At 41.7% G+C, this 16,943-nt stretch overlaps 1 protein-coding gene across 1 annotated transcript in view; it reads left to right on the top strand.

The window, feature by feature from the left end:
* The first annotated feature begins 736 nt into the window (after positions 1–736).
* The window catches only part of CCNJ (cyclin J), a 91,901-nt gene continuing 75,694 nt past the window's right edge, over positions 737–16,943 (top strand). Inside the window, exons 1-2 of the mRNA XM_085606169.1 lie at positions 737–968; positions 1,830–1,944. Coding sequence (XP_085462295.1) covers positions 1,876–1,944 — 69 coding nt within the window. The 5' untranslated portion in view covers positions 737–968; positions 1,830–1,875. The remainder of the gene's footprint in view (positions 969–1,829; positions 1,945–16,943) is intronic.

The following is a 16,943-nucleotide window of genomic DNA, read 5'->3' as shown; positions in this document are numbered from 1 at the left end:
GCCACTCATAAGGATGGCCTCTGTACCGTTCCCCTACACACTAATGTAGCTTTATCTAAAAAGAAGTGCACACGCCTCATTGCTTGTCCATTCCGTTGCTCACAACTGAAAGGGTTTATTATTTTGTTTTATCAATTACCATACCAGTATTTGCAAAAACGCAAATGTACGAGATAAGCTATCCAGAGAGGATGCATTATGCTTGTTTCACCGAATGAGGGTCATAAAAACCAAAACATTTTCTGTTAGCCATGCCACTTTTTTTTCAGGAATTTGATGACGGCTTTCGGAGTTTTAAATCTCAGTCGCTAACAAAGTGAACAGTTGCCACAGTCTAACACTAGTTTGGATTTTGCATTTCGGTATTTGCTGAAAAAGTGTCATTTTTTTACATTGTAGACAATAAACATTTTAATCCATATAAATTGGTAAATTAAAGTAGAGCAAAAGGAACCTATGTTTTGATGTTTCTTTACCTTTTCACTAGTGCTTCTATACCCCAATTTAGAACCAAAATTGACACTATAAACCTTTTTTATGCAGTAAAGTTCTGCCCATAACAAAGGTAAAATTGAACAAATGTAGCAGAAAAAACAGTTCAAGGGTGGCCGAACATGGTCACGTGACATGAGCATTAGCTATAGTACGGCAGCCAATGGGATGGCCAATTATCTGCACATGTGACAAGGGCTGCACGAAAGTCTTTACAAGCCATAGAAACAAGACAACGGTTGGTTGAAAAAGACTGAGCAGATTGTAAGGAGAGCTGAGATTGGAGAATCGCGGGCAGCGTGGGTCGGAGTTCTGCCTTTGTATACACCGGACAGCTTTGGCCCTTTAACAATGGATGGCCGGCGCCCTGCAGCTGGATGGGACACTTCAGTGATATACAATTAAATACTGCCAATTTGGCCAAGAAATCCTCGAGGACATGCCCCTGGACTTCTCGGGCCGCGGTGAGGCGATAGGTAAGCGGAGCTCCCCGCTGCACTCCTGCAGGTTGTTGCAAAGTTTGGCTGCTGAGGCGGGATGGGCAGAGACAGCATGCCCAGTTCTTTGTTGCCGCCCTGTCGCGTCCCGAGTGGAGTGCCGTTTCCTCTTCGCGAATTCTTGTCCATTCACGTGCACTAAACAGAGTTCTCTGTATACGTTACAGTTCTTAATAATATACATCGAGTGGATTATCACGGGTGCTGGCGGTATCGCAAGCGTGGGAGAGTGATGCTTTTTCTGTGATAAGTTGCTGGGTTTCAGCTGTGCAGCGTCGGTCGTCTCTTGCGCTAGTTTTGTTGTGATGAGAGCCATGGTCGTTTAAGTTTGCTAAACTGGGATGCCCCCCCCCCCCCCCCGAAACTTTTATAATTACCTCCCCCAAAAATTATAATTGACATTCCTGTTTATCATGACCGATATCAATGACGAGGTGTCCGTAATAAGTGTCTGACTTTTTTTTTGGGGGGGGGGGGACAGGGGACACAGCCCCAACGGAAACTGCAATTAGCACAAAATATATGATTGACGTGCGGTGACCCGAGGTACCTCTGTGGTACTATCACGAATTGCATGCATAATTCACCGCACTGCCCCTCCTCTGCACTGGAACAACCTAGATACACGAGTGACAAACTAGTGGCATTTAGAGCAGCTTCTTCTTTAGCATATTTGCTATTAATCGGCGGGCCTGCACAATTACTGGCAGCTGATGGGTAAAGAAGGCTGTCGAAATACGATTGGGCCCCTTTAATTGGAGGCAAACGAAGTAGCATTTAAGAGGTTGTTGCATAGTTTTCGCTTCCTAGTTGTTTTCATTTTCTTTCTTGAACCCACAGGTCGGAGCAGTGTACGGGGGTCCCGGAGCTGCGCCTCTCCCATGCCATGGAGTTGGAGGGGCAATGGTGGAAGGGGCAGCTGGCTGCGGACATCCACCAGGCGCTTCGCTACAAGGTGAGTTGGAATCTGTTCATGTGTGCACGCGCATCTCCTCCTCATTGCGGTTCACTCTGCTCATTAGGATAGCTTTTGCTTCGCGCAACTGTTCCCACAGTAGCGCGTTGGGGCAACCCCCACCCTGAAACTATGCGAACCCAGCTGCTCTCCTCGTATGACTTCACACACAAGTACCAGGGAGCCGGGCTGCCCCACCCTGGGCCAATTTATCCCTCCTACCAGCTGCTCCGTTCCTGGAGGATCGTGGCTCCACCCCGGGCGTATTCAATTACGCCCAGTCCTCGTATCTTGTCTACAGCCTTTTGTTTTTAGTGCGGGAACTTTCGCGGTAGATTCCCGTTGCTTTCTGTTTTCTTAATCTCTTTATTCGTGCTATTTTAAATTCGTCTCGAGAGACACCTGGAGCAGGTGTATTATATGTCCGTAGTGTTTTCTGTTTCTGCCCATGGGGTTTCGTTTTGAGTTTGGACGGTTTCCACGCTTAACACATTTTAGCTCTTCGTTCAGTCCTAATTTTTTTTCCTGACATTTCCTAATTTACTAAACTGCATGTGTGCGAAAGCAAAAATGGTTCATTAGATACAGGGCAGCGTGACATTTCTATGTTCAGAAAGTTGCCTGCTGCCAGACAGTTCACCCGTCGTGATAGTTTCAACATAGTAACATAAAGTTCTCATGATCTCACACTGTGCGGCGTTTTCAAAATGGTTACAGTTGCTGTTTGATGCATTTTAGCGGTGCTCTTACATGTGTTTAAGTCTACATGTTTAAGTCGCGTTACCTTTAGTCACAAGTTGCTGTTTGGTAAACGAGTTCGCTTCTTGAAATAAAAAAAACATTTTTGGCAAGTGCATTTTCACTAAATTTGCACTCTTAGTTTGTGAAAGCTTTATCGCTCTCGTGGACGAGAGGGTGCCAGTGTATGTTCGGGGCAATAATGCCAAGCTGATATAGCTGCAAGAATTGAACTTATTTCCATAACTGTATCGTTTTGGACAGCTAAATGTTCCCCTATCACGTGCAACACTTATACATGTTTATGTACTGTCACGTCACAATCCCCGTTTCATGTGCACGCTTGGATTTGCATCATGGAAGTGCCCTTAGCCCACTCTTTGCAGAAAAATGGTTTATGTTGCCAGGTGTGATATTTTGCAAGCAAGGCTTTGTACCGCCTGAGAACAACTGTATGAGAACGTTTGGGAATTTTATTTGTACTGTTATAAATGTAAATGCATACTAGATTTTACTATTTTATTACTTTTACTCACTCAAACAGTGACATCTGAGGTAAAGCTGCAGACTGTATTCGCCTCATTAATGAATTTCAGGCAATCCTGGTTTTGCTCTAGTTGCGCTAGGTGTGATGGAACTTGTAGTTTTCAATTTCCACCTTGCATTTATGACCTACAAGTTGCATCATCTTTATTGCTGTTGGCTGTGTATGGAGCTGTTGATTACAAGAAAGAGTATGTAAGAGTTTTTGAAGATGCGTGGAACAGACCAGGTCAAGTGAAAGTAGTAAGATGGTTTTATCATAAGAGCCAATGCACTGAGGTGCTGAAAGAAGTAACGCTCTGCACAACTCGCACAGAATGCCTTCCTGGAAAAGCAAGATAGGGAATGGAAGATTAGAATGAAGTACGCTGAATGAGGGTAAAAGAAAGGAGAACTAGAACATAGCACATACAGCACCTGCATCCTTTGGGAGAATATCCCACACCTCCTCTCCCTGCAACATGCCAAGCCTAATATTAGTATTTATAGTAAACTATAAAGTCACTGGATCTTTCTGATAAACTAGCTCTACGGACCAGTATACAGGCTGTAACCGGGTTAATGTTAGCGGAGTCCTTCAAATTCTCAGCCACATCAGACAGTTAAGTCATTGTTCTAATGATCGTGAACACAAGCTTTGGCACAATTAACGTTTGAAGCAGAATTGCGTTCAGTAATTTCCTGTCACATTTTCAGAGCTGAACCCTTAAACTCGGCTAGCTTTGATCGCCTTTCCCCAAAATAATCATTGTTCTACAGTACCAAAGCTTTCCCGTATATTTAACGGTGAAGCCCTTAGAAAACTTTGACAATCCTTTCTTTGCAGAAGTCAGCCTCTTATTCTTAAAGTCCCCAACGCACAGCTTTACTTGCTTAACAGGTGTTCACTCATACTGTTATGTAGTTTTTTTCCCCTACGTTTTCTATTGTTTGTTTATGCATCTCTTCCAGAGAAAATAATTTGAAAAACTCGAATGAGCCATTCCACATCCATACCTGTGCGAGGCTTCCTACATTTAAGTAACTCAAATGGGGTGAAACGTATGGTGTAATTGGGAATATTATGTTATTATGACATTACTGAATTGGCAATATGTTATTGTTTTTGTGGGGGGTGGGGGGAATATCAACTTTTGGCTAGCTGGATGCCAATGCAACCACCACATTAACACTTTACACCAAACCGTTAATTTTCAATGCGTACAAAGTAGTATGCCTATGTGTGATTCCGAACATTGTGAAGTAATGAGTTAGTTTTTTGGTGTCACCTGAACGCCATTATCAGCAGTAATGGGATTGGGCATATAATCTCTTTGAAAGCACTTGCCAAGAAACCCTAACATGGGATTAGTATTAGGATTGTAAAGACTTTTAAGCTCTACCAACTTGGAAAAATAGTCATTTAAAATCTGAGTTTACCAGTTTGCTACAGCTCAACCCTCACAAGAACCCAACCAATTGAAACGCAAGCTCAATCCAATCGACATGGGAATGGGCATGAAAAATGACAGGGAGCATTTCAAGGCTTTTATCTAAGTTAACACACTGGTTGCAGTTTTGAACATTAGGAGGAATTGAATCCTCCATAGAGAACACCAGTGTATTGTCTTTAACTTATATATATATATATATATATTTTTTTTTTTTTGTAGGCCATTTTCTCTGTTATTTCCACAATGAGCAATGGCAATGATTTTCTTGTGAAAAAAGAAATGACATAAAACCATCACCTTTCATAATGAGGCCACCTTCTAAATATAATTCTTTATTCATGTTCAATTTCTTAAAATCATGTCATGATGAAATGTGCAAGCCTTGGTTTACAAGCAAAAGTGCAGTGACTGATTCTAGCAGACCTCTTCTCGATCAATCTAAGTATTACATTATTTTTATTTAAAAAGAGACGATAAAATCAACGTTTCATTGAGTGTATGAGACATGTGAGCAGCTGGATGGCGGAGAACTGCCTCAAATTGAACACCAATAAAACCGAAGTTTTACTTTTTGGCAGAGACCCATCCTTCTGGTCCACAGACTGGTGGCCAGTGGAGCTGGGTCCTCTGCCCATTCCAGCCTCCATGGCCTGAAATGTAGGGATCATCTTTGACACTACTCTGTCTTTCTGACATCACGTGAAGTTGCTTATCTCCTCTACCTTTTCCACTTGGAAAATCTTTCCATTTATACCACCAGAATTCCAGATAACAGTGGTGGCAACACTGATCTTGTCTAAACTGGACTACTGTAACTGGCTTCTGGTTGGTGTAAACAGGGAATTAATGGTGAAACTGCAGGTTCTTCAAAACTCGGCAGCCCGGTTGCTCTTTGGCATATCCAAATATTCATCAGCCATACATGCCCTTAATGCTCTTCACTGGTTACCTATGGAAAAAATCAATTTTAAGTCATTGTGCATCACCTTTAAAGCGCTACATAATCTCGGTCCGGTTATGTGAGTGATCGTTTTCAATGGTACAGCCCATCTCATACTCTTCAGTCTGCCTCTCTGAAACTAGTGAAGGTACCAAATTTCCGACTCCAGAGATGGGGCGGTAATAGCTTAATAAGCACCACAACTAGATTGTGGAACAAGCTGCCAATGGAGCTTAAACTCACCAACCTGTTCTCCTTTAGAAAAGGCCTAAAGACCTGGCTATATACATTATAGTCTTAAACCCATTCCTAGAGCCTCAATCAAACCTTTGGTATGCTCTTGTGTTCAGTTGCCAAGCACCTAGAGGCCTCAGGGTATTAGTTGCGCTATATAAATAAACATTTCATTGTGTATCATTGTGAATTCGTACACCATTTCATTGCTGGAGGAGACAACGTTGTGTGCAATGTGTATTTTATGTTTTATAATGGTTTATTTCTCCTAAGAAGTCAATTTTAAGAAAAGTGCTAGTGCTTAATAGTGCAGTTTGGTGAAGTTAAAATGGTGGATAAAAGATTGCAAAACTAAGGATTAAAATGCCTGAAAAGGCTGCATGCTTTTAAAATGGCTTTTCAGGCTGCCCTTTATGAAGAGTGCTCGTATTTAACAGTCTACCAGGCAAAAGCAAACTTCATTCGAGAGAGGACTTTACAGATTGGCTAATAGACGAGCCGCTAGCGTGCAAATTATGCGTATCGAAGGTCAGGTGATGTCTTGACCAATGGGGCTCTTCTCTAAATTTGGACCCCCAAGAATTAAAAAAAATATATATGTTTTTATTTTTAGCCAAATGCTAGTAACAGAATCTTTAACTCTACCCAAATTGGAGTCCGGTTTTAGGGCCTCCAACCATGCGTTCCCTGTGGTGATTTGATTGATTTCTACAGAAGCATCATGAGCATAACCTACCCCACTCTTCCATAACCTCTTCAATAAACATGTCATTATTTTGCCTGGTTATTCAGTATGATTTGATATTCTGTGCACGGGGGATATATGAAGTGCTGAAATTGTACTCCTATAATCTCCAAAATTATTTGAATAATCATGTTGACGCCCTAACTAGTTATGCTTATCAGTGGAATTGGCATACATCAAAATCTTCCTGGAATGCTACCACCCCTTGGATACTCCCAAACAAGATACGCATATTAGTTTCTAGAACAGAGAAGTGGCAGAGGCCAACCCAAATAGCATCCTGATAAACCGTGCAGGTCTATTAGGTGTAATAAATGTAGTGATAAAGGTGCGAGTCTTCCTTGAGTTTGATCTGATGTTGCGCCAGCTTGAGATTCAAAGTTCTGTAGAACATCTGCACTGGCTATCTTTGCCAGTAAATCTGGATGCGTGGAAACTGATGACAAGCAATGAGGATTTGTTTGTTAACAGATCATCCACACACATCTTCAGGCTATATATATACACAACCTAATCAGGTGCGTCAGCAACCTCGATGAAACCAGGTAAACATACCTCTTACAACATGTTGGGTAACTCTGCTCTAGCACTCATGGTAACACCTATAAGTTTGTTCCTAATGGAAAGAGCATCTTTCTTCAGAACCATGTTGAGTGAGTGGAAACCTTGTCACTTTACTGAGATCTTTGCGAAACACAGACTTGTATTTATCCAATAAAAGCCCAATAACCTCCTCTGTACTGCCATTCAGTATTCCTGATTATCGAAGTGCTCAAAACAAAACAATTCCGCAGCTTTGACATTAGGATTAAGAGATTCCGATCCTGCCTCGATGCCGCCATCCGACCACACTTCGAACATCAGTGGCAACATAAACTTTGCCTCTTTCTCTAAAATGCTTCTTATTTGAAAGCAAATAGTAGAGATGAAATATAACCTGTTTTCGTTTTATCATACCCATATACCTTAATGTCATTGGGTACCAATTTTGTCCTCCCATTGCTGATGGAAGTCCACATCTGATGCAACAGTAAAAGGAGAACCTAATTCCACCATGAATTAAACTTCCTTGACAACAATTTGAATAATACAGTTTGATGTTTTTTTTAATATTATTCAATAATTCCTAGAAGTTTTTGCACAAGTTCTTGCCTGACCAAACACTTTGTCATTGGTCCCCACTTTCTCAGCCATGCCTAAATCTGCAGCATCAACATCATTTGCACATAAACTTTTTGTGAAATCTCTTCACCTACACCAAAAAATCACCATATACCAAATGTATAGTTGCACTGGATGGCTTCATATATACATTTGAAAATTGTCCTGCACCCCAACGCTTAAAACATTCTTTGCCTGTAGATGGGCACTGTTTGAATGATGCTACATGAAACTTAGAATCACAACAAGTGCACAATAATTTTTTACATGGAAAATTAGTACCACTAGGTTGAGTTTGTGTGTTTTTAACCATGCTGTATTGTTCGGAATTACTTTTTATTAGCTGCTACTTTGGAGTTCAAGTTTAGAATGAAGAGATTGAGAGTTCAATGCTTTTGGTGGTGTCAAGTGTTTGACAATGAAAAGTAACTGTACTTGGATTTTCTTATTGGAACATCTAATAATGATTTTGGGCTTTTGGTGTCAACGTTGCAGTTTACTGTGAAACTTAAGACTAAAGATTCATTGATCTTTTGACGATGTATATAAAGCTGGAACAGATGTGTATAAAAATGAAACCGTTCCTTCACAATGTGTGGTTTCCTCATAAAGTGAGCCTTTTAACCTGTCCAACTAGTCTGTTAAGCAGTGATACGTTTTGGCATCTACACCCAGGGTGCTTGAAAAACTCCACCCGTTCCGTACCGTACAGATTCAGTAAAAGTGGTTTCTTATTGGAGTCAAGAACTCCCCTCTTCCCCCCCCCCCCCCCCCCATCATTAGAAAGCCCATACTTTTTAACTAATCTTAACAATTTTTCCCATTTACAGTCTCTGGCCCAGTTCATTTAGAAAGGGTGGTGAATGATTGCCACACTGCCTGGTTCCATACATTTTTGATTGAATGAGGCTGTTGGTGTAAAACCAAACATAGTAATAATGAAAGCACAGATGAAGCCCACCTTTGTAAAATGCAAATTTCTGCACAGGATTGTGGAAATCAATCTGATACACAAGCATGCTAGCAGTATACAGTACAAAGCTATAAGAGGACTCCAAACCGAGTACTCAAACTATTTAACGGTGTACCCGCAAAGTGTTATTTCCAACCTGTAGTGCTGGATAGACCGGAATCTCTGCAAATCATGGACATGAAAGATGCTAGAATTGCTTATGCTAACCGATCTTAATACACTGTATATCGCTGGCTACCTAGAAGGATTATGTATGTAATCTGGCTCTTAATTTTTTGGCACTGGGGATACTAAAGATCCACGGATTAACAGACGGAAGACAGCCTTCTGACTGATGGCCCACTCTGGCCCCCCGCACACTCACCCCACCCCTGCTTCCCCCAAATGCATGCTTTGACTATCTGCTTAATCCATTAATACATACGTGACCTTTTGGTCTCACTGCACAGTGTGTTAATTAGATGAGTTTTATGATTTATCCGTTGTATAGTTTTTTTTGTTCCTTTTTTTTATCGATAACAAACTATGGGATAATTATAGACTGGCATACAACAGAGCATGGTTTGAATGGCTGGAATTGACCTTTCCCATATTCTACAGACGAGAAAAGATTGCAATAACTGTTATTTTGATCTTAGTGTATATAGCCGTATGGAATACCGCTTGCATGGTCTACCCAAATTGTAACCAAGGGTGAAACAAAATGATTCTATGTACCCCACAGAATTGAGGTGCCCTAGTGTGAAATAATTTACTAAAAGCTATGACAGTGGTTGGATTTTGTAACATGCCAATATAAATGTTTGGAGAAAAAAAATGAAAGATGCTAGAAGCCAGTTTTGATGTTAAAAATACCGCTACATTGACTGTTACAGTTTGCTTCCACAAATAATCTTTCACCAAGGACGCCATGACGCACACAGCCCCTGGGTGGCTTGTGGCCTTGATCAGCACCTGCACTTTGCTTGAGATTGCACAGAGCATTGCTAGGCAGTGCCAAACGGGGGTCACCAAGAGCAAACAAGCGCCAGATGGCTTGCAGCAAGCCATCCCCTGCGCAAACCCCTACTGGGATGTAGACGTTGGAAAAAGGCTACCGTCGTTTGGGAAGCACAAGTCTGACTTCAATATGGCCAGTGCCTTCCATAAAGCTCTGCACAACTTACTTGGAATTATATAATTCAAGGGAAAGCGAAGGAGGGAATGTAGGGATGGAACGAAGAACATTGAATGAGGCTAAGAGGAGGTAAATTAGAATGTGGCACATTCAGCAATATCTTCCAACAAAAGCTGCTTGTCTTTAAGAGAATACCACAATCTGTCTCATGCCTGCTGGAGTGCGTTGTTCCTGTGTTTGCTTAAAGATGTTCCACAGTGATGGTGCCCATGGGCGGAGGAAGATCACCATTGATCATTCAGTGAAAAGGAGAATCGTTTGACTGGAACCACCTGCCATGTGTAGCTGGGAAATGTACATGCAGAGGCGGGGAAAAGTATGTTAGAAACTATAATGTTTGTGATTGGTGAGTTATTTATTAAGAAAAGTTGCAGAGCGCTGTAGACCTACAGTGCTTTGCTTTTGCACTGTGGCCTAAAGGTTTTTTGCTTGATGACCAGAAGTTAGAAGAGGATCATCCTTGATCTAGTGGTTAGAACAGACCACACTAGGCATGGTCAAGTTTCGAGTGAGAGAGACTCCAACAAGCGGTTGTAGAGATTCACTGTACGCCAAGCACTGTACTTTGCTGAAAAGTCATACTTTGAAAGAGAAAAGTCTCGGTAGCAGAGCTCCCCTTGGCAGATTTGACATTCCCAAAATGTATATTATAACTATTGCATGGAGCACCTGGGATGGGGGGAGGGGGGGGGGTGGATATAGAACACACTTGAATGTTGCTCTCTTGGGCAGATGTGGCCTAAGTTGCATGCTTCGAACCGTCCTCATAGATTTCTGGGTGTTCTCAGTTTGGTGTTGCACAGAATTCATAGTTCTCTCATGAGTGACGCAGCCCTTGTCATCTGAATGTTGAGGGGGGTAACTAACATTTACTGTGCACCCAGAAACTAAATATCGGTGTAGAAGTGTGACTTGGGAATCTGTGGCTCTCGCAGTGACCGCACTGTGCAAAATTTGCCCCAGCAACTTGTTCCCCTCCCCAACTATTTTACTATAATGGGCAATTCATTTTGGCAGTATTTTGTAAAAAAGGTCTGAGGTTCAAACAATAATTGGTGCAGGCAGGAGTGACGGTAGCCTCTGAGGACTTCCAATACAGTGTATATTCTAATATGGAGGCACAGAACTATAATCCATTCATTGAAATAAGCTCAATATTGAAATAAATGCTTGACATAGGTGTTTAGATTGTGCCTCAGAGCAAAAAAAAGTCAAAAGACCACTCGGTACAATAGTTGGAAAAATCCAGATGAGGGTGCCTGGGGAAAATCTCGTGGTTTTCTGAGAGAACAGAAGTAGTTTGTGAGCCCAATCATTCCCCGCATCTGCGGGGACAGAAGCATACTGTGGCTGCATTCTCTCCCAGCACGAACTGTCCAGGCTACTGTGGTCAAATAATTGTCTAGTGGGCTCAATCTTTCTCTACGTTTGCGGGGCCAGAAGTGCTTTGTTGACCCACTCTCTCTGCATCTGCAGGGACAGAAGTACGTACTTGCCGCAATTTGTCCCAGAATCTGCTGGGACTGAAGTGTTTTGGGCCTATTCTACCCTCAAATTTGCGATTAACTTTGTTCCTATCGTGGCTCTAGCTTTTTGTGCATTGGATGCCTTGCATGCCCAATTTTCGCACGGGGGACCTTCTTGAATTTGATACCTGAAACACGACTTGTAAGGATGAGCATTTCTTTCTGTGCCGTAGCCATATTTTCTCAGGTCGTTAAAATACATGAAAGTTAGTAATTTCATTTCTCAATCATTGTTAGTTATGTAACATTGATGTCAGGTAATCAGTCGATATTCCTTACATAATAACTGTGCAGAAATGGTTTGAGAAATTATTGAAAGGAACGGATGACCCATTTCTTTAGTTAATTTATTGTGATGTAATTTAATACTGTCTCATAAGCACTCATCTTATGTCTATTAAGGTAGTGCTAAACAAAAATCGCAGTCTCTGCTGTCTTATGCAGTGTATTTTGTCTGTATAGTGTATGCTTGATTCAATATGTGTTTGCACAATGATTTGGCACACAGAAGAAAGCTGATGACTGCTTATCTAGGTTACCATGTGAGGGAGTAGTTAGCTAGGGTGCAGATACTCAAGATAAGGTTTTGTGTGAGTTGTTTGAAGAAGCAGAGTGAGTGGGTGGTGGCACTGGAAGCTATTGATTAGAAAAGAGAAAGGCCGGACTGTGGTTAATGAAAGTTAAGTGTTGTGTTTTGTGGATGGTGAATTATACATACACTTGTATATAATGGAATCACGTTTGCAAATGTGAGGGTTAGAGGAACACTTGCTCAGGAATCACACCCTGGACATCAGACTAAAACAAAATGATGGTTCAGAGGGGGGCTACTGGTCACCTGGGTTTAACGAGTAGTTGCAGATCGTGCTACTTATTTAACGTATGATAAATTGTTTCAAGTTAGAATGGTACAAGTGATTATAAGGAACTTTGAAAAGTTCTGTTTGGTTTTCTGAAGCCCCAGTATTTGTTGCTTTTTGGAAGACCGCCAATTGGAATGACCGAAAATGTGCTGCTCATGGACATGTCTATAGGCAGCATGAATACATTCTTATCAAAGGAAATCTAAGTATTTCTTACTACTCTTTTAATTGATTCAATTGGTTTCAAGAGACATGAAGGATCCTTTGAGGCATTATGACATCAAGCATGTAAGTAAGTAAGTAATTTTTTATTAGCATAGTTACTTCAAACCATTGCTATACAAAATAGATTAAGAGCAAGTATAATAAAAGTACAATTCTATATAGAATCAGAATAAAAACAATCGCATTTCCTTAAATCGACTGTACACACGGCAGCTTCTTGAATATAAAAGTTTTTTTTTTTTGTTAAAAGATTGATCAACTTCATGTTGGTGAGATTATTTCTTCTTTCCCGGTTTCCTCATGAGCTCATAGGATCAGTAATGTCAATCAACAAGCAATGTTAAGACGATAATACAGGGACCGTTGTAGATTAATTTTTGGCATCTTTTTACCCACTGCCTTCATAAATTTTACGAAGCTGCAGTTCAAGCGAGGATCATGGGGAGAAAAGCAAGCAAGAACTGGCTTCCTTCGTGTGCGGATCCCTTGCTGATTGAAGTGGTATTTCAACAAGTGTTTCCGTTCATCGCGTAGTTTCTCACAAGTGCAGATCAAGTGCAGCATGTCCTCTTGCCCCAAGCCACATAGCCGACAAAGAGGATCAGCTTTTATTTTAATCCAGTTTGGAAGGTTATGAATGCAGGGGAGCAGGCCCAGCCTGTGCTTTAAGAAGCACATTTTGGCGGATTTAGAGTATCCCTCACCAAAATAGCTCTGTGGTGCCTTCGTTGTATACAAGTTTAGGATCATCCAGCCATGCGTTCTTTTAGAGAGGGCTGCCTTATCTTGAACCCATGATAGTTGTTTGATCGATTTCTTGACCAATTTTTTGAATGTTAAGTGATTTACTGGGGTATCCCAGAGCTGCTCTGATCCCGTGTTCTTCAGGCTGTCCCGTAGGAACTTGGCTGCTGCTGAGGACGGGTGTTGGGCTAACTCCATCCATAGATGTTCATTTAATGTTCCTTGTTTCGATTTCCTCACTTTGTCCCAGGCTATCATATAGGCTCCCTGCCTTGCCAGGACCTGAAGATCAATGCCAAATTCAAGCCTGATTTGAGCTGGTGAAGTTTGCTTGGGCAGGCTGAAGATGATTCTGTAGGCAGCTGTTATTGTATTATCAAGGATCTTGACGTCCCTTTCTCTAAGTGCCTCACTCCCGTAGGTAATCGTTGGGAGAAGTTTAGCGCGGATTACTTGCGTCAAGGGCAAAAGAGACGGGCCAGAAAGTTTGTTGTTTAGAGACTTCAGCGAAATTGCCAAAGATATCCCTTTCCCTCGAATGCTCATTCTTTGGGCGGAAAACTGCCCACCGTTGTCAATCTTCACTCCTAAATATTTATATATTGGAGTATCTCCAATTCTTATCTTTTCCCAGTACCTTGATGTTAATTTGCTTCTTTTCTTGCTGATGGTCATTGACTGGGTTTTCTCCAGATTTATTGTAAGCTCATTTTTACTTGAGTAGCATTGTGTTGCATTCAGGAGGTGCTGAAGTCCTACCTTGGTATAGCTTATAAGGACGATATCGTCAGCATAAAGTAGACAAGGTAGTTGCAGTCCTCCTAATTTGGGAGCGTGGGAGTTGCAGCCATTTAAAATGGGGACAAGGTCGCTTAGGAACAGATTAAATAGGGTGGGGGCCAGGACACAGCCTTGTTTCAGGCCCTTGTTGGTCGGTATGCGCCTGGACAGGACGGATCCATCCCCCACCTTTATCTGTACCCAAGTCTGTGTGAAGGTTAATTAGCAGGTCCAGAAGGGGTCTCGGTATCCCCCAATCGTTCAGTTTAGACCATAAAAGGTTCCGATTTATGTGGTGAAAAGCGGCCTTGTAGTCAATAAAGCAGAAGTGAATGGGCATTTTGTTAGATTCTGCCTTGTCTATTAACATGCCCATGCTCAAAATGTTAGTCATTGTGCCTACTACTTTGGCAAAGCCTGTCTAGTTAGCCGGGATTAAGGATCTCTCTGTTGCCCAGGCCATCAGCTCTTCTAGAAGGATGCCTGCAAAATATTTTGCCTGATTGTCAATTAAAGCCACCAATCGATAGTTTTGAGGGGAAGCCTTGTCTCCTGCCTTATGAATTGGGGAGATAATTGAGCCCTTCCTGGAGCTTGGCAGGATGTTGTAATGTCTTCTCTCCAGAAAAAGCGGTTCCAGGGCTGCTGCCCAGCCTACCACATCTTGTTTATAGAGAATTGGCGGGATTCCGTTCGGCCCTGGTGCTCCCTCACTTCTTCCCTTCTTGATTAAACGCTGAATGATGTTTTGTAAGTTCAGGAGATTCTCTCTATCATTTCGATCTGCCATACTGTAAAGCTTATATTATTGCTCGTTAGAGATTTTTGAGTGTCAAACTCGTGGGCCTAGTTGTTTCCCGCAGCCTGGTGAAAATGGGTGCCAAGATAGTTTGCCCATTTATCCTCTGTGATGTTAGATGAGACCCCATGGTGCATAGGTCTTATAAATGAGTTTATTGATTTCCAGAACCTTGCCCCGTCGTTCCGTTTGATGTCAGAGTGAAGTCTCGCCCATAGGTTATCCTCAGCGGATTTATTTGCTTCCCATTTTGATTTTTTCAGTGTTAATTTTAATTTCCGTAGTTGATCACGCTTTGCTAAGTCCGTAGGTTTCTGTTGAAGTTCTCTCATTATGCGATAGATTGAGGTTTTTATGCCTCTAATTTTTCCTTGATGTTCTTGAGAGAATTTGCTCGATCTTTCATTGCCTAATTGTGACTGTGGCTTAGGTCTTGTAGCGTACGTGGACATAGTATTTGTAAATTGTTCCCATTTTGTGATTTCGCTGTATCCAGTGCAACTCCCAAAATGCTGTTTTGCTCTTTCCACTAGAGTTCCGTCTATTGCTGCTGAATACTTTACTTTTTTAAAGTTGACGGTGTGGATTGACTCTCTTGGTTCTTTCGAGAGCTCAAAATTGGGTTTTGCAATCTTAAAGGTGGTTTCTTGGGGGCAGTGATCGCCGTCTCCGCTACGGCGTATCCGGTATGATTTTAAAAACTGGAATAATGGTAATGAAATGAAGGTATAGTCTAGGATGCTGCTTGTTCTTGTTGAATGAAAAGTTGCGGCTGGGGGATTGTCTCCAGAGGTCCTTCCATTTAAGGCCCTGATGTTAAAGTGTACCAGATCTTCCAGAATTGTATTACCTAGCTTTGTTTGCTTGGAGATTTGTGAGGTCGCTTGTGGTGGAATGTCCCAGATTGCATTTTGGATTAGTGGCTCGTCTTCTTGCGTAACACCCATAAGGTTAATGTTGAAGTCCCCAGTGAGAACAACATTTGTTGTGGGTCTTTCCCTTATGCAAGTCTCCATAAAACTACAAAGGTTTTTAGCTGCTTTTCTTTTCTTTCTCGGATGAATATAGATGTTAATTAGAGTAAAGTCATTTTCAGCGGAACCTGTTATAAGTTGTGGCAGGTGAATGTTTACCGCCAGCAAGGCTGTAAGAGTTGGTCTGACTTCTTTTGCCGTCAAAATGCTTGTGGCCGCTATATAAGTTGCTAGACCACCTTGAAGGTGCCCGTATTTAGCTGACCTTTTTGCAGCGGAAAAGAAGCGTAAGTAGCCATGAAGGTGCGGGGGGTCTGCAAGCCATGTTTCTTGAAATGCCACGACATCGAAGTTTCTAATGTAGGTCATAAACTCTGAGTCAGATATTTTGGAGGCCAAGCCATTAATGTTCCATGAGCATGTTCTCAATGAGTCATGTGCGGCCTCCCCTGGCTTGAGGCCGGTTTGTCATTCGTTATTATTTAAAGTTCTGGCTATCCATCTTTAGTCAGGCAGTCCAGATGGTTGTATGTGTTCGTCTACTATACGACATCAAGCATGTGTATACTACACTGAATCATCATTAGCTGAACGAATTGGTAGAGCTGCCAAATCCAACATTGACTGGATTAGTGTAGATTGGTATGAAAACTGTAGAAAACCTAGAAAAAAAATCATGCAAGTATTGCCATACAAGTTGGCTCTGCCTTCTCGTACAGGTTTGGTTCCTGTAGAATTACGATGTGAGTGAAAACACAAGATCACGTGAAGGATAGATGTGTCCCATTCCTGGTATTAACCAAAGTAAACACTGACCAAGAACCGCAGGCCTGATATACAAAGAAAAATTGTGATCACAAAGTCTTTCATTCCGTTAATCGTAAGTTTTGCGAAGAATGGCTATTTGTTATGTACGAAACCCATTTACAATTCGATAACAGGTTCCCGGATTGCAAAATGGGTTTACAAACCCAAATTGAATCACTATGTGGAAACGGTGTGTTTGGAGCATCCCTTCCAAATAGACATTTGTTCAGAAATGTATGAAAGTTTTGATACCAAAATCCAGTCACAAAATATAAACAATTTTATCGGGACCTCAAAGGATGTGTAAACCCATTTAAAGTGGGAAGGGGTCCCTTGG

The sequence above is a fragment of the Triturus cristatus genome, chromosome 1_2 (assembly GCF_964204655.1).
Source record: "Triturus cristatus chromosome 1_2, aTriCri1.1, whole genome shotgun sequence".
NCBI lineage: Eukaryota > Metazoa > Chordata > Amphibia > Caudata > Salamandridae > Triturus > Triturus cristatus.
This window is presented reverse-complemented; position numbering and strand designations above follow the sequence as displayed.